This window comes from Coregonus lavaretus (genome assembly GCF_964263955.1).
Source record: "Coregonus lavaretus genome assembly, chromosome: 33".
NCBI lineage: Eukaryota > Metazoa > Chordata > Actinopteri > Salmoniformes > Salmonidae > Coregonus > Coregonus lavaretus.
In genome coordinates, this window is record NC_140020.1 from 30,600,839 (window position 1) to 30,618,101 (window position 17,263).

At 43.5% G+C, this 17,263-nt stretch overlaps 2 protein-coding genes across 2 annotated transcripts; one reads left to right on the forward strand and one right to left on the reverse strand.

Annotated features, from left to right (window-relative positions):
* The first annotated feature begins 3,131 nt into the window (after positions 1–3,131).
* Positions 3,132–9,902, forward strand: LOC311108452 (peptidyl-prolyl cis-trans isomerase FKBP3-like). Its single transcript, XM_084151076.1, has 7 exons — positions 3,132–3,270; positions 7,973–8,074; positions 8,190–8,288; positions 8,486–8,621; positions 8,774–8,841; positions 8,959–9,056; positions 9,369–9,902. The coding sequence occupies exons 1-7, from the start codon at positions 3,166–3,168 to the stop codon at positions 9,421–9,423; spliced, it is 663 nt and encodes a 220-aa protein (XP_084007202.1). The 5' UTR covers positions 3,132–3,165; the 3' UTR covers positions 9,424–9,902.
* Positions 9,903–14,086: 4,184 nt separating this feature from the next.
* LOC311108502 (ubiquitin-like FUBI-ribosomal protein eS30 fusion protein) lies at positions 14,087–16,677 on the reverse strand. The gene is made up of 5 exons (XM_084151135.1): positions 16,591–16,677; positions 15,840–15,921; positions 15,100–15,244; positions 14,533–14,588; positions 14,087–14,323 (listed from the first exon to the last, which is right to left on the reverse strand). The coding sequence occupies exons 2-5, from the start codon at positions 15,912–15,914 to the stop codon at positions 14,198–14,200; spliced, it is 402 nt and encodes a 133-aa protein (XP_084007261.1). The 5' UTR covers positions 15,915–15,921; positions 16,591–16,677; the 3' UTR covers positions 14,087–14,197.
* Positions 16,678–17,263: the final 586 nt, after the last annotated feature.

Sequence of the window (17,263 nt, forward strand, 5' to 3'; positions counted from 1 at the left end):
CACGAGAGAACCAGGACCAATCCTTGCCTACTACGACCCCAACAAAGAGCTCAGACTCCAGGTGGACGCGTCAAAGTATGGACTAGGGGCAGTGCTACTGCAAGAAGGAAAACCCATCGGCTACGCTTCCAAATCTCTCACAGACTGTGAAATCAACTACGCTCAAATCGAAAAGGAGCCGTACGCCATTCTGTTCGGATGTAAGCGTTTCCATCAGTATGTCTATGGACGACAAGTCATTGTGGAATCAGACCACAAGCCCCTCGAGTCAATCATGAGGAAACCATTAGCCGCAGCCCCGCCAAGGCTACAGAGAATGATCCTTCAACTACAAAAATACGACTTCACAATCACTCACCGTCCAGGCAAAGACATCCCTGTCGCAGACACACTCTCCAGGAAGTTTCTTACCTACAAGGACAGCAGCCTCAGTGAAGGCATGGACATGCAGGTGCACACTGTGTACAGCAACTTACCAGTTAGTGACACAAAACTGAAGGAGATCCGAGCAGAAACAGAAAAAGACACACAACTCACACAGCTGAGGAAAGTCATACAGTCAGGATGGCCTGAGGAGAGGAGAAAATGGCCTCCGAGCGTCTCAGAGTTCTGGAACCATCGTGACGAACTATCACAGATCAACGGAATCATTTTCAAAGGAGAGAAAATCATCATTCCTACCAGTCTCAGAGAAGAGATTTTGACAAAGATCCATGCTGGACACATGGGCATGGAAAAGTGCAAACAGAGAGCACGGGACATTTTGTTTTGGCCCGGAATGTGCAAACAAATAGAGGACATGGTTGGTAAATGCCCCACCTGTCTTGAACGACGCCCCTCAAACACCAAAGAGCCAATGTTACCTCACCGTATCCCAGACCGACCCTGGCAGGTCGTGGCAACAGATCTGTTCACGTGGAACAACGAGGACTACATTATAACAGTGGACTACTACAGCAGATACTTCGAACTCGACAAGCTTCACAGCACCACATCTGCAGCTGTGATACACAAGCTGAAAGCAGCCTTTGCCAGGCATGGCATTGTAGAGACTTTAATATCTGACAATGGGCCCTGTTACAAATCAAATGAGTTTGAATCCTTCACAAAAGCATGGGAGTTCACACACGTCACCACAAGCCCACATTACCCTCAAAGTAATGGCCTTGCTGAAAAATCTGTGCAGATCGCTAAATCACTCATGGACAAAGCAAAAGCAGACAAGAGAGACCCCTACCTCAGTCTCCTTGAATACCGCAACACTCCAGTTGACAACTTCAAATCACCAGCCCAGCTGTTGATGAGCCGCAGACTTCGCTCAATCCTCCCCAGCACCAACCAGCAGCTGCAACCTGAGGTCGTCAGCTACAAGGAAGTGCATGCAAAACGTGCACAGAGACAGCAACAGCAAAAGCGATACTACGACAGGTCAGCCAGACCACTGCCACCACTGAACGACGGAGAGTCAGTTAGAATCCAGGAGCATGGCTACTGGAAGCCAGCAGTCGTCATCCAACCAGCTGACACTGAACGTTCATATCACGTTCGCACCGCAGAAGGAGCGGTGTACCGCCGCAATCGTCGTCACCTACTGAACACAAAAGAACAACACACTGACGAGATGAACTGTTCCCCTGAAAGAGAACGGGATGGACTAAACACAGACACAACACAACATACACCATACTTACCTGCAACACCACAAGAACTGTTGACTGACACAGAAGCATGCTCAGCTTCATATCACACAAGGTCAGGAAGAGAGGTCAAGCCTAGAGCTGTCCTAGACCTGTGAAATGTCAAAGGGTGTAGGCGGATCGCTGCCCTAAAAGAGTTTCCAGACTGTAAACTTGTTATTGAAAGTTAACTTGAAATGCTTTGGTATTGTATTTGTTTGATATGTTGAGATGTCATTGCTACAGTGAAAAGCTGAGTTGCTGAGAAATATTTGTTCTAAAAATAACAATATGCTGAATCATTGTTTGTCTGTTATGTTGATGCAGTTGGTGCAGTTTAAATGGTTACTTACCTCGAGTTCAAACTACAGAGCATATATTCAAAAGAAACGCTTTATTGTTCCACATATTTTTTCTTTTTTTTAAAAGAAGGGGGATGTAATATTCATATGTGTCACCATACTGAATTGTAATTGGATGCATCATACTGTGCAATGATTGGTTAAGACCACCCAGGTGGTGAGGTCATTCTAAGATGATCATGGCCAGAGACACATGGACATGCACGTTATAGCTAGTTAATAAAGAGCTACGTTTATAAATATCCTGTCGTCCTGCATTTTATTATTTTGTACAAAGCGTACAAAACAAGACAGGGGGTAAAATACAAAACTACAAAAAAAGATGCTGTTATCTGTCTATAGCTGTGCCTCTTGACTGAATACAATTTATTAACTGCTATACAAAGATTTACCACCAAAATGTACATATTTTTGTAAGGGATTCACTGATTATACAGACTAAGGTGGGACTCTTTATTACACTTCAGTTGTGGAAGAATGAGTTTAGAACACAGACAAAGTCGGGAAAAGGACTGATATGGTTTCTCTAACACATCTCTACCACAAGGTGGAATCAGAGGTATTTGATTTACAATCAATTGCAACCCCATGCACGGTCTTTATGGAACATGTCCATGTATTTAATTGACCACATTAACTCTTGCAATTTTCTTACAGGTGGTTTCATTAAATGCACATGATTAATTTGCAATATTCAAAGTGAATATACACTTTGTATTTTCTATTTTTAAAAATGAAAAAGTACAATGTCAGATTTCTTTGTCAGATTTTGCAATCAAAGTCTAAATAATTATTTTCTGGTCCTGTAAAATATATTGATTAAGCAGAGCATTAATGATGATGATCTCCCTTTGCACCAAGGCAAGGCAAACCGCAAATAATATTGGGGAAACACTCTTTTCACGCCACTTCGATTCCTAAGGGACTTTTTCGTTGCAGATTAGGAGAATTTAGGCAGCAGGTTAGGAGACGGAGGTTAAGGTTGGGGTTATTGTTAGCGAAAATGCTCTCCTAACCTGCTATGAAAATCACTTTGTATCGAAGTGGCGTGAAAAGAGTGTCCCAAAGATATTGCGCCTCTGGTCCTCCCACAACAGAGGTGAAAGTTCAGCAGTGCGCCTTGTAAAATGGCGGCTGAATTGACCAGAGAGTGGAGCGATGAGCAGCTCAAAAGTGATGATCTATCCAAAAAAGACGTTATTAAGTTCATTCAGGACAATGCGACCCACTCGGTATGTTTTATGTTTGATCAATGCATGCATTGGTTTAACAGCGCTCATTGAAACGCCATTGCTCACTTTTAGTGCGCACGCATGGTGATATCAGTTACCTCCGCATTGGCGCACCACTGCCAATTTAGCTTGATGCTAGCTTGTTAGCCTAGCATGTAACAGTTCAACATGGCATGCATGCATAGTCCCATTCATTCTGTATATCACCATGCCGTGTCAAGTGTTTTGATACGACTTCTTATTTAACTTTCAATATGTTTTTCGCCTTTGGGCGAACCGGTAGGAAATACGTTGTTGCACCAGGCAGTAAGCCACAAGCTACGAATCAGAGATGTTGTTTTGGGTTAGTCTGGCTAACACCTCAAATTAAGGTGTAGACTAACAGTAAAATGCTTACTTATAGGCCCTTCCCAACGATGCAGAATATTATTTTTTTAAATATTTGTATAATAATAATAGAAAAAAACAAGAAATAAATACACAATGAGAATGAATAGCTTGGCTATATACATGGGGTAAATTGAGGTAGGTACAGTGCATTCGGAAATTATTCAAACCCCTTGACTTTTTCCAAATTTTGTTACGTTACAGCCTTATTGTAAACTTGATTAAATCAATCTACGCACAGTACCCCATAATGACAAAGCGAAAACCGGTTTTTAGAATTGTTAAAAAAATAAAAAAATAAAAACCTTATTTACATAAGTATTCAGACCCTTTGCTATGAGACTCGAAATTGAGCTCAGGTGCATCCTGTTTCCATTGAGCATCCTTGAGATGATTCTACAACTTGATTGGAGTCCACCTGTGGTAAATGCAATTGATTGGACATGATTTGGAAAGGCACACACCTGTCTATATAAGGTCCCACAGTGGACAGTCAGCAAAAACCAAGCCCTGAGGTAGAAGGAATTGTCCATAGAGCGCAGAGACAGGATTGTGTCGAGGCACAGATCTGAGGAAGGGTCCCAAAAAATGTCTGCAGCATTGAAGGTCCCCAAGAACACTGTGGCCTCCATCATTCTTAAATGGAAGAAGTTTGGAACCACCAAGACTTCCTAGAGCTGGCCACTCGGCCAAACTGAGCAATCGGGGGAGAAGGGCCTTGGTCAGGGAGGTGACCAAGAACCCGATGGTCACTCTGACAGAGTTCCTCTGTAGAGATGGGAGAACCTTCCAGGACAACCATCTCTACAGCACTCCACCAATCAGCCTTTATGGTAGTGGCCAGACGAAAGCCTCTCCTCAGTAAAAGGCAAATGACAGCCCACTTGGAGTTTGTCAAAAGGCACCTAAAGGACTCTGAGCATGAGAAACAAGATTGAACTCTTTGGCCTGAATGCCAAGTGTCACGTCTGGAGGAAACCTAGCACAATCCCTACGGTGAAGAATGGTGGTGGCAGCATCATGCTGTGGGGATGTTTTTCAGCGGCAGGGACTGGGAGACCAGTCAGGATCGAGGGAAAGATGAACGAAGTAAAGTACAGAGAGATCCTTGATGAAAACCTGCTCCAGAGCGCTCAGGACCTCAGACTGGGCCGACGGTTAACTTTCGAACAGGACAACGACCCTAAGCACACAGCCAAGACAACGCAGGAGTGGCTTTGGGACAAGTCTCTGAATGTCCATGAGTGGCGCAGCCAGAGCCCGTACTTGAACCCGATCTAACATCTCTGGAGAGACCTGAAAATAGCTGTGCAGCGACAGTCCCCATCCAACCTGACAGAGCTTGAGAGGATCTGCAGAGAAGAATGGGAGAAACTCCCCAAATACAGGTGTGCCAAACTTGGTGTGCCATACCCAAGAAGACCCGAGGCTGTAATCGCTGCCAAAGGTGCTTCAACAAAGTACTAAGTAAAGGGTCTGAATGCTTACGTAAATGTGATATTTACGTAAAAACCTGTTTTTGCTTTGTCATTTTGGGGTATTGTGTGTAGATTGATGAGAAGAAATAAAACTATTTAATCCATTTTAGAATAAGGCTGTAACGTAACAAAATGTGGAAAAAGTCAAGGGGTCTGAATACTTTCCAAATGCACTGTAGACATGTACATATAGGTAGGGATAACGTGACTAGGAAACAGGATATATAATAGACAGTAGCAGCAACGTGTATGTGATGTGTGTGGTGGTAGAGTCATAGAGTGCAAAAAGGGTCAATGCAGATAGTAAGGGTAGCTGTTTGCTTGGGGGTAGAAGCTGTTCAGGAGCCTTTTGGTCCCAGACTTAGCGCTCCGGTACTGTTTGCCGTGCGGTAGCTACTGTCTATTATCTATCCTGTTTCCTAGTCACTTTACTCCTACCTATATGTACATGTCTACAGTGCATTTGGAAAGTATTCAGACCCCTTGACTTTTTCCACATTTTGTTACGTTACAGCCTTATTCTAACATTTATTAAATCGTTTTTTTCTTCTCATCAGTATGAAAATGTATGCACTCACTAACTGTAAGTCGCTCTGGATAAGAGCGTCTGCTAAATGACATAAATGTAAATGACTTGGGTGGGTCTTTGACCATTTTTAGGGCCTTCTTCTGACACTTCCTGGTATAGAGGTCCTGGATGGCAAGGTGTTCGACCCCAGTGATATACTGGGCCGTACGCACTACCCTCTGTAGCGCCTTGCGGTCGAATGCTGTGAAGTTGCCATACCAAGTGGTGATGCAGCCAGTCAAGATGCTCTCAATGGTGCAGCTGTTTAACTTTTTGAGGATCTGTTGTCGTGCCCTCTTCACGACTGTGTATTTTGACCATGATAGGGCCTTAGCGATGTGGGCCCGAGGAACTTCTAGCTCTCGACCCGCTCCACTACAGATCCGTCGATGTGAATGGGGGCTTGTTCGGCCCTCCGTTTCCTGTAGTCTACAATAACCTCCTTTGTCTTGCCCACGTTGAGGGAGAGGTTGCTGTTCTGGCACCACACTGCCAAGTCTCTGACCTCCTCCCTATAGGCTGTCTCATCATCGTTGGTGATCAGGCCCACCACCGCTGTGTCATCGGCACACTTGATGATGGTGTTGGAGTCGTGCGCGGCCACGCAGTCGTGGGTGAACAAAGAGTACAGGAAGGGACTAAGCACGCACCCCTGAGGGGCCCCGTGTTGAGGGTCAGTGTGGCGGATGTGTTGTTGCCTACACTCACCACCTGGTGGCAGCCCGTCAGGAAGTCCAGGATCCAGTTGCAGAGGGAGGTGTTCAGTCCCAGGGACCTTAGCTTAGTGATGAGCTTGGAAGGCACTATGGTGTTGAATGCTGAGCTGTTGGCTGTGAACAGCATTCTCAAGTAGGTGTTCCTGTTGTCCAGGTAGGAGAGGGCAGTGGGGAGTGCAATAGAGATCGTGTCATCTGTGGATCTGTTTGGGCGGTATGCGAATTGGAGTGGGTCCAGGGCGACTGCTCCGCGGCTGGGGGAGCAGTCGCTCTGTCGCCCTCCTCTCACCACCGTCGGAGGTTCGTTGTGCGGCCCGTCTCACGGGCTCTCATGCGTGGTCTCGCAAGGGGCTGCGTGCGGGGGTTCATTGGGGTGGTGTCGGTCGGCGGGCGGACTGGTGGGGTGTTGGGTCCGGCGGTTGGCGGCGGCGACTCTGGACGCTCGCCGGCATAGCAGGATTTCTTATAAGCGTCCGGATTGGTGTCCCGCTCCTTGAAAGCAGCAGTTCTAGCCTTAAGCTCAGTGCGGATGTTGCCTGTAATCCATGACTTTTGGTTAGGATATGTACGTACGGTCACTGTGGGGATGGCGTCGTCGATGCACTTATTAATGAAGCCAGTGACTGATGTGGTAAACTCCTCAATGCCATCGGATGAATCCAGGGAACATATTCCAGTCTGTGCTAAAGAAACAGGCCTGTAGCTTAGCATCTGCTTCATCAGACCACTTCCGTATTGAGCGCGTCACTGGTACTTCCTGTTAGAATTTTTTGCTTGTAAGCAGGAATCAGGAGGATAGAGTTATGGTCAGATTTTCCAAATGGAGGGCGAGGGAGAGCTTTGTATGTGTCTCTGTGTGTGGAGTAAAGGTGATGTAGAGTGTTTTTTTTCTCTCTAGTTGCACAGGTGACATGCTGGTAGAAATGACATAAAACGGATTTCAGTTTTACTCCATTAAAATCACTGGCCACTAGGAGCTCCGCCTCTGGATGAGCATTTTCTTGTTTGCTTATGGCCCTATACAGCTCGTTGAGTGCGGTCTTAGTGCCAGCATCGGTTTGTGGTGGGAAAAAATACAAAAAATATAGATAAACTCTCTTGGTAAATAGTATGGTCTACAGCTTATCATGAGGTATTCTAACTCAGGTGAGCAGAACCTCAAGACTTCCTTAATATTAGAGATCGCGCACCAGTCTTTGTTGACAGAGACACACCCCACCCCTACGGATTCACTGATATGAAATATACGTTCCTTATGTTTCCTAAACCGTACCGCAAGCTATGCGTGTTAACGTGCAGTCAGCGCGTCGGGGCTCTTATAACTTCTCTGGCCAGAAGATGCCCTCATGGATAGACACGAAAGGTAGTTTGTGTCTATGAATGGGCTAGCTAACACCTAAATCGACGTCACATGAGTCGCGTCAGCCAGGCTAGTTTTTTGGTCGCCAAATTTGGTAAATAATGCAGGAGCATCAATTTGCACCAAAGGGCTGATTGTTGTTGCATTCATGCCAAAACGACCCTCTTCTGACGTCATTATTTTTCTCTTCCAGTTTCTTGCAGAGCACAAGCTGATGGGAAATATCAAGAATGTTGCAAAAACAGCAAAGAAAGAGCAACTGATTATTGCCTACAACGACTTGTTTGAGAGCAAGGTAGGTGGACTACATGGATGGAGTGATACCTATTTTAGAAGCATATGGCATGACCTCATAAGATGTAAATTATGAATGACAAGTTGATACTTTTTGTTGTTGGTGCAACCAACAGAGGTTTTTAGGGTCAGAACCAATTGAAGATGTGACAGAGCATGTGAAAAATGTGAAGATGGAAGACAAGCCCAAAGAAGTTGTGGAAGTCGTGGATGAGGTAAACGACCCATGTTTGAAAAGCTTTTGATTCCACGCTTCCCACTGAAATAAGCTTCAGGGTAAACGTGCTAAATGTTGTATTTAAGTTGAACAAGTCTAGAAGTTACTGCAACTCCACTACATCCAATTTCCACTGGTTGTCAGAAGAATTGTATTATTAAAATGGTCACTTATGTTATGCATTTCAATTCCCAGGGTCCTCCTAAGTTCTTCAAGTATGTGCTGAAGAAAGGAGACAAGACTAACTTCCCTAAGAAGGGAGACAATGTGAGTTGTTGGTACACTGGCTCCCTGGAGGACGGCACAGTGTTCGACACCAACATCCCTGCAAGTATGTATTCTCTCTCATACACACACATGCAGACTGTTTCTGTCTCACACACACTTATTGTCACTCTGTCACACACTCCCTTTTCCTCAATTACCTTTCTCTCATTAATACCAATAATGATGTTACGCTTTACTCTGCCCTCCCTTCTCCAGCTGCCAGAAAGAAGAAACAGAGCAAGCCACTGAGCTTCAAAGTTGGCCTGGGCCGGGTCATCAGAGGGGTAAGAACATTGATGTTATATTCATTTATATGGCTAAAGGTGCCTTATTGCAACAATGTCCCTTGTGATTGCAACAGTTATCACTAAGTCTTATGAGAAATGTGTGTTTTTCCACAGTGGGATGAAGGCATCCTAACGATGAGCAAAGGTGAGACGGCCAAACTGGAGATTGAACCAGAATGGGCCTACGGGAAGAAGGGACTTCCTGACTCAAAGTATCCTTTACATTGGAACATCATGGGAACTATGGGCTAATATTTATCTAGGAGATAGCAGAACGTGATGCCTCTTGGCTTTAAGGGTATGTTTTACACCACCAGTGATGGTCAGGAAGATTGCCAATCCTCCGAGAGTAGTCTTCTCCTGTACAATGGCTCTATCATAGCTTTGTCGATAGTAATTGAATTTGAGCTGGATTTATAACTCCTAAGTCTTTTAAAGTTGAATAACTTTATAATGAATGTCTCTGTCATTGAATCGATATGCAACTGTTTCCTGTGTGCTTCCCTTAACTCTCCCACCACCAGAATCCCACCCAATGCAAAGCTGATCTTCGAGGTCGAGCTGGTGGCTGTCGATTAACGGCAGAAAACTACCCAGCATGCACTTCTCTCCATGGACGGGGAAAACACGGTAGTCACTAGACGGTCATGCGCGAAAGGACAGAAGTGGCTTTCACTGTCAGAACTTTGAAGAAATAATCTGTAATCTGTCTTAATTTACGTTTAAGGTTAGTCTGGTTGTTTCAAGTCTTTTTCTGCTTAAGCCAAGTCCTTTATCATTGTCTTGGCATATTGTCTGAAGCAGGAACAGATGAGGGACCAGGTTAGGGTTATTTGTGCTGAGTTAAGTAGGTGCTTTACTTCTGTCCTTTACAGCATGGCCAGATAGTGACGACCGGGCAACACTGTACAGACGGGGCATCCTTTCTGACAAGTTATACACCGCAGAGGAAAGCCTCTTTCAGGATATTCTGTTTTATTCCTGTTTTTTTTGTTTGTTCTTTTGCATGTATAATGTTCTTGTAAAGATTAATAAACACATTTTGGAGACTAAATTGACACATGCATCTGAAATCTTGTTTATTGTGCGCCTTCAGTAAGTGTTTGAATGGTCAAGAAAACTGGGCATCAGTGAATGTTTTGGAAGTAAGTTCCTGCTCTTGAAATCAGACGTACAGTTGAAGTCGGAAGTTTACATACACCTTAGCCAAATACATTTAAACTCAGTTTTTCACAATTCCTGACATTTAATCCTAGTAAAAATTCCCTTTCTTAGGTCAGTTAGGATCACCACTTTATTTTAAGAATGTGAAATGTCAGAATAATAGAGAATGATATATTTCAGCTTTTATTTATTTCATCACATTCCCAGTGGGTCAGAAGTTTACATACACTCAATTAGTATTTGATAGCATTGCCTTTAAATTGTTTAACTTTGGTCAAACGTTTCGGGTAGCCTTCCACAAGCTTCCCACAATAAGTTGGGTGAATTTTGGCCCATTCCTCCTGACAGAGCTGGTGTAACTGAGTCAGGTTTGCAAGCCTCCATGCTCGCACACGCTTTTTCAGTTCTGCCCACATATTTTCTATAGGATTGAGGTCAGGGCTTTGTGATGGCCACTCCAAAACCTTTACTTTGTTGTCCTTAAGCCATTTTGCCACAACTTTGGAAGTATGCTTGGGGTCATTGTTCATTTGGAAGACCCATTTGCGACCAAGCTTTAACTTCCTGACTGATGTCTTGAGATGTTGCTTCAATATATCCACATAATTTTCCTTCCTCATGATGCCATCTATTTTGTGAAGTGCACCAGTCCCTCCTGCAGCAAAGCACCCCCACAGCATGATGCTGCCACCCCTGTGCTTCACGGTTGGGATGGTGTTCTTCGGCTTGCAAGTTACCTCCTTTTTCCTCCAAACATTACGATGGTCATTATGGCCAAACAATTCTATTTTTGTTTCATCAGACCAGAGGACATTTCTCCAAAAAAGTACAATCTTTGTCCCCATGTGCAGTTGCAAACCATGGTCTGGCTTTTTTATGGCGGTTTTGGAGCATTGGCTTCTTCCTTGCTGAGCGGCCTTTCAGGTTATGTCGATATAGAACTTGTTTTACTGTGGATATAGATACTTTTGTACCTGTTTCCTCCAGCATCTTCACAAGGTCCTTTGCTGTTGTTCTGGGATTGATTTGCACTTTTCGCACCAAAGTACGTTCATTTTAGGAGACAGAACGCGTCTCCTTCCTGAGCGCTATGACGGCTGCATGGTCCCATGGTGTTTATACTTGCGTACTATTGTTTGTACAGATGAACGTGGTACCTTCAGGCGTTTGGAAATTGCTCCCAAGGATGAACCAGACTTGTGGAGGTCTACAATTTTTCTTAGCTGATTTCTTTTGATTTTCCCATGATGTCAAGCAAAGAGGCACTGAGTTTGAAGGTAGGCCTTGAAATACATCCACAGGTACACCTCCAATTGACTCAAATGATGTCAATTATGGTCCTCTGTAGCTCAATTGGTAGAGCATGGAGCTTGTAACGCCAGGGTAGTGGGTTCGATCCCCGGGACCACCCATACGTAAACATTTATGCACACATGACTGTAAGTCGCTTTGGATAAAAGCGTCTGCTAAATGGCATATAATCATCATCATATCATCATATCAATTAGCCTATCAGAAGCTTCTAAAGCATGACATCATTTTCTGGAATTTTCCAAGCTGTTTAAAGACATGGTCAACTTAGTGTATGTAAACTTCTGACCCACTGGAATTGTGATACAGTGAATTATAAGTGAAATAATCTGTCTGTAAACAATTGTTGGAAAAATTACTTGTGTCATGCACAAAGTAGATGGCCAAAACTATAGTTTGTTAACAAGAAATGTGTGGAGTGGTTGAAAAACGAGTTTTAATGACTCCAACCTAAGTGTATGTAAACTTCCGACTTCAACTGTATGATCAAGTTTCAAGTTTTAATGTCACATGCACAAGTACAGTGAAATGCATTTCTTGCAGTATCCCTGCACATTTTAAATATGTTACTGGAACTGAATTACCCTGTATATAGTATGCCTACTTACATTCTTGCGTTCCTCTTATTTAAATGACTCGTTCAGTTCTAGTATTACATTGTTATTGATTACTGCATTGTTGGGTTTAGAGTGTGCAAGAAAGGCATTTCAATTGTACTTGTGCATGTGGCATTAAAACTTAACTTGCAAGCTCCAATGGTATATCATCAGACAAATGTCAAACCTGTCCTCCCTGCCATCTTTAACAAACAATCACTCTCTGGGACAAAAAAAAAAAACGCACTGGTTCTGTTGAATTAAATGTTGTGCTTTGACTCCTGCTGAACATGGCCCAGTTCTTTATGGAAATGTATACTTGAAATTCTATTTTTAGTATGAAGATTTATACACCACACAAGACAAGTCTGTACTCAAGTCACTTTGGATAGCTGTCAGAACTATATATAACTCCTCTTAGACTATCACATGGTGTTGGTATTACCAGTTTGATTTTGACACTACATGTAGAGTCAGCAGTTTTAAGTTCCTCGGCGTCCACATCACCGAGGACTTGACATGGACCAACAGCGCCTCTAATTCCTAAGGCAGCTGAAGAAATTTGGCATGCCACCCAGGGTCTTCCAAATACCGCTGCACCATCGAGAGCGTCATGACTGGTTGCATCATGGCCTGGTACAGGAATTGCTCCATCCACGACCGCAAGGCCCTCCAGCGGGTGGTGAAGACGGCACAGTACATCACTAGCGCCATGTTCCCTCCCATTGAGGACATCTACTTGAAACGGTGCCTGAGGAAGTCCCGCAGCATCAAGAACCCCACACGAGCTGTTCACTCCCTTACCGTCAGGTAGATGGTATCAGAGCATGAGGTCTGATAGAAACTGTCTCTGAGCCTGTTGGTATCTACAAGCCATCAGACTGCCGAACACTTGACCTGGACTGACTCTCCACACACATCACAATTGCTGCTACCAGACTTATTTACTATTGCTAATACTGCACAATTTAAACACTTTACCCCTTTCTCTGATACATGTGTAAATATTGTACTACAAATTGTGCCTTCCTGTTTTATACTTATGCTAAAAAATATTTTATTCTACCGAGCCATTTACTTTGTTCATAATCTTATATTTGATTTCTTATTGTTGCATTGTCGATAAGAAACCTGCAAGTAAGCATTTCGTTGGACGGTGTATACTCCTCAAACTCAACTCTGGACACTGAAACCAGTTCCACTGCATTTTTTGTTTATCATTCCCCTCTAATCAGGGACTGATTTAGACCTGGGACACCAGGTGGGAGCAATTAATTATCAGGTAGAACAGAAAACCAGCAGGCTCTGGACCTCGTAGGGTATGAGTTGAATGGTGTATACCAGGGCTCTTCAATTCCGGTCCTGGAGGGCCGAAACACCTGTTTTTCATCCTCTCCTTCTAATCAGGGGCTAATTCAGACCTGGGACACCAGGTGAGTGCAATTAACTACCAGGTAGAAATAAAAAACAGAAGTGTTTCGGCCCTCCAGGACCGGAATTGAAGAACCCTGGTATACCATGGGTATTGAACTCTTACCCTACGAGGTTCATAGCCTGCTGGTTCTGTTCTATATAATTAAATTGCACCCACCTGTTGTCTCAGGTCTAAATCAGTCCTCGATTAGAGGGGAACCATGAAAAAAAATGCTGTGAAACTGACTTCGAGGTCCAGAGTTGAGTTTGATGGGTATACACCATGTATCCTGTACATAAGACTAATAAAACTTGAAACTACATTAATTTCCCAAACAAACCATTAGAAACAACTAGAACAGGAAAATTCATATGGAATTCCAACCCAGTTCCACTGCCGATTTAAATGTTTTCCCTCTAATCATGGAAAGATTTATATTTGGGACAAGGTGGGTGCAATTATCAGGTAGAACAGAAAACCAGCAGTACTGCAGACCTCCAGGCTCAATCACTTGTCCAAACAATCCTTTCTAATAAGAGCCACATATTTTTGTTAAGTAATTTAGCAGACGCTCTTATCCAGAGCGACTTACAGTTAGTGAGTGCACACTCCCCCCCCCCCATACTGGCCCCCCGTGGGAAACGAACTCACAACCCTGCCGTTGCAAGCGCCATGTTCTACCAACTGAGCTACACAGGGATTATCAAACAACCCTGTCTCAAATTCATAAAGACCCAAGAAATGACAAACAAACAAGTTGTTCTTTAGTCTTAGCCAAATCTTTATTCTGTACAGGAGGAAAACCTTTCAGTGGGTTAAAACTAAAGGGGTGTGATAACAAGCATTCTCCTGAAGAGGGACAGGGTCCTTAGGAGTTGGCGTTGGGGCCCTTCTTCTTGCCGAAGGTGGGCACAACGTTGACGAAGCGCCTGTTGTACTGGATGCGACGCTTGGCACGACCAGTCTTCTTCTTCTTCTTCTCCTGTTTGTCAACCTGAAGTGATAGAGGGACAGTGCTACTATGGTCATTACTCTGCAGAAATATATTACATTTAGCAGACACTAACCCAGGAGCTATAATGACTTTGAAACAACCAGACAATGTTACAACTGCCACAATATCAACTACAAAATCATAACCAACTAACATAATGTCTATCTATCATATATTTTTTTAAAGAAATGCAGAAAGTATCTGCTGACCTTGGGTGTCTGTCCCCTCACTTTACCGGCACGGGCCAGGGAGCCATGGACCTTTCCTGGTAGAGAGAGAAAGAAAACAGTGATTATCCTGAGTGAACATAGAGCAATGGAACTAATGACAATAGACCATCGTAGAGCATCCTTGAGTTAACTACTGATCTGGAACTGTATGTGATAGGTAGCAGGTTCCTAGCGGTTAGAGCACTGCGCCAGTAACCAAAAGGTTGCCTTTTTTAATCTGAGCCGACAAGGTGAATAATCTGTTGTTCTGCCCTTGAGCAAGGCAGTTAACCCCCCACAACAGCTCCCCAATGTGGCAGCCCCCTGCACCTCTCCAATTTAGACGGATTGTGTTAAAAGCAGAAGTCAAGTTTCGGTTGGACCTTTTGTGCAATGGACGATAAAATAAAATGTACCAGTAATCCTTTTGATAAATCAAAGCATGGTATTCACTATTTCTTTAAACAATCCAATCCTCATCTGTGATTACTTTCAAGGGGGGAAGGATGCATTTTCAAAGTATTAAAATCAGGCCATGTTTGGTGCACCATCATTTTGGGAACTGACCTCCCAGAAGTCTGCCGGCCACCTCCAGGGTGCAGTGCTCAGAGATGCCACATTCCACCAGAGAGGAAGCATCCTCCAGGGGGGAGCCGGCCAGCAACAGCACCTGGTCCTCCACTAGGAGACCCTCCAGAGTCTGGACATGGACCTGAAACAACCCCACAGACACACTCAATGGTTTGATCCAGACATGCATGCATCCAGACAATTTACATACATGTAACAAATCCAGACAATGGAACAAGAGCATGGCGCTTGTAACGCCAGGGTAGTGGGTTCGATCCCTGGGACCACCCTCTGTAGCTCAGCTGGTAGAGCACGGCGCTTGTAACGCAAAGGTAGTGGGTTCGATCCCCGGGACCACCCATACACAAAAATGTATGCAAGCATGACTGTAAGTCGCTTTGGATAAAAGCGTCTGCTAAATGGCATATTATTATTATAAAATGTATGCACACATGACTAAGTCGCTTTGGATAAAAGCGTCTGCTAAATGGCATATTATATTATAAACACTAATTGTGGCATTGTACATTTTAGTCATTTAGCAGACGCTCTTATCCAGAGCGACTTACAGTTAGTGAATGCATTCATTTTTCATACTGGCCCCCCGTGGGAAACGAACCCACAACCCTGGCGTTGCAAGCGCTATGCTCTACCAACTGAGCTACACGGGACTAGTACACCAGTTATCATTACACCACAATTAACATGTTCATTGATGTATCCTAGCTTGGCCTCACCTTGATGTCTCTGACGGTCTCCTGTCCAGTCACCTCAAGGGTGTGAGTGTTCTGGGCACGCAAGAAGAGCTGCATCTTGATGCTGTGGATAGGAAGAGATGGCCAGTTAGCGTCTAGTATGAACAGCAGGCAGGAATTGGGGTGTCATCATTGGTCCACATGTGACTTGAATCCCCTCTAAAAAGCAACAATGACTGAGCTAGGGTTGAAGATAGTTTGACATATTGCCTCCTTAAGTGGTTAATTTGTTAGATATCTAAAAATCTATAAATAGCCATTTAGGAACCAATAACTATAAGTTCGCTGAAAAGAGAAATGCTAACTAGTTAAATAGACAACTAGCTAGTATTGCAGTAATGTTGTGAGGCATGGATTAAGTTGACTGGCTAACGTTAGCTTAAGTTGTAGTTAGACATAGATAGCCCGGCAATAAGAGTTTGCAAATCAGCAACATGACAAATGTGAAAATACGTTTTATTATACGAACATATATTTATTATACGACCAACTTGTAGCTAGCTAGGCATCCATACTTGTTTGCTTAGCGACAGTCACGTAATTAGCTAGCTAAAGTTAGCCACATGGGGCACGCGGTTCCGGAAAAACTCTTAAAATTGCTAAATACAAGGCAATCCAACAAGCAATTGTTCGTCGTGGATGGTGAAGTACTTACGACCAATATTCCGACCTGATATGTTGTCTCTAAAGGGTATACAATTCATTATTTCCTCTCATTTTGCACAGGCCTTACCTTGTTTGATGCTAGTCGTTCAACACTAGGTTAAAAAAGGACTTACTGCGCGTCGGCGGTGCGCATGTGACAACGTGTGACGTAGATAAGTAGTAAACCATAGAGAGTCTGTTAAATTACTAGAGGAGCATTTCATAAACCCTCAAAGTTCCACAATGCAGTGTGAATGGCAGCCATCTTGGTCAGGGAGAAATCCCAAACTTGTCTAATTGGGAATGAATGGAAGGAGAGGCATAAGTGATGCATTTCCTGCTTTTAATTATGCAGGAAAATAAAAGTAAGGCATGTTGATGTATCAGAAATTGTGTAATGGAATTATAGTCAACCTAAGATATTGTCATAATTACAGATAGTTTATACAGGTTTTATACACATTTACTGTATAAATAGCCTCTAAAATATATGTAAACAGACCATACATTTTTGGAAAGTTGTGAGTCCTATTATATGATACAATATCAGGACTTGTCTAAATCTTATCATCAACTGATTTGAGCCAGTGTATGGTTGTGGATTGACAGCATTGTCCAAATGGAATATGGGCAGTTAATTTGAAAAATGTATGGAATCATTCCTCTAAAACTGGCTGGCTACCTAGCTAACATAGTTTAAAACTTGAATTTGTAGAATTTATCTGCACTATCACAGCACTGGCAAACCATGGTTGGCCAAC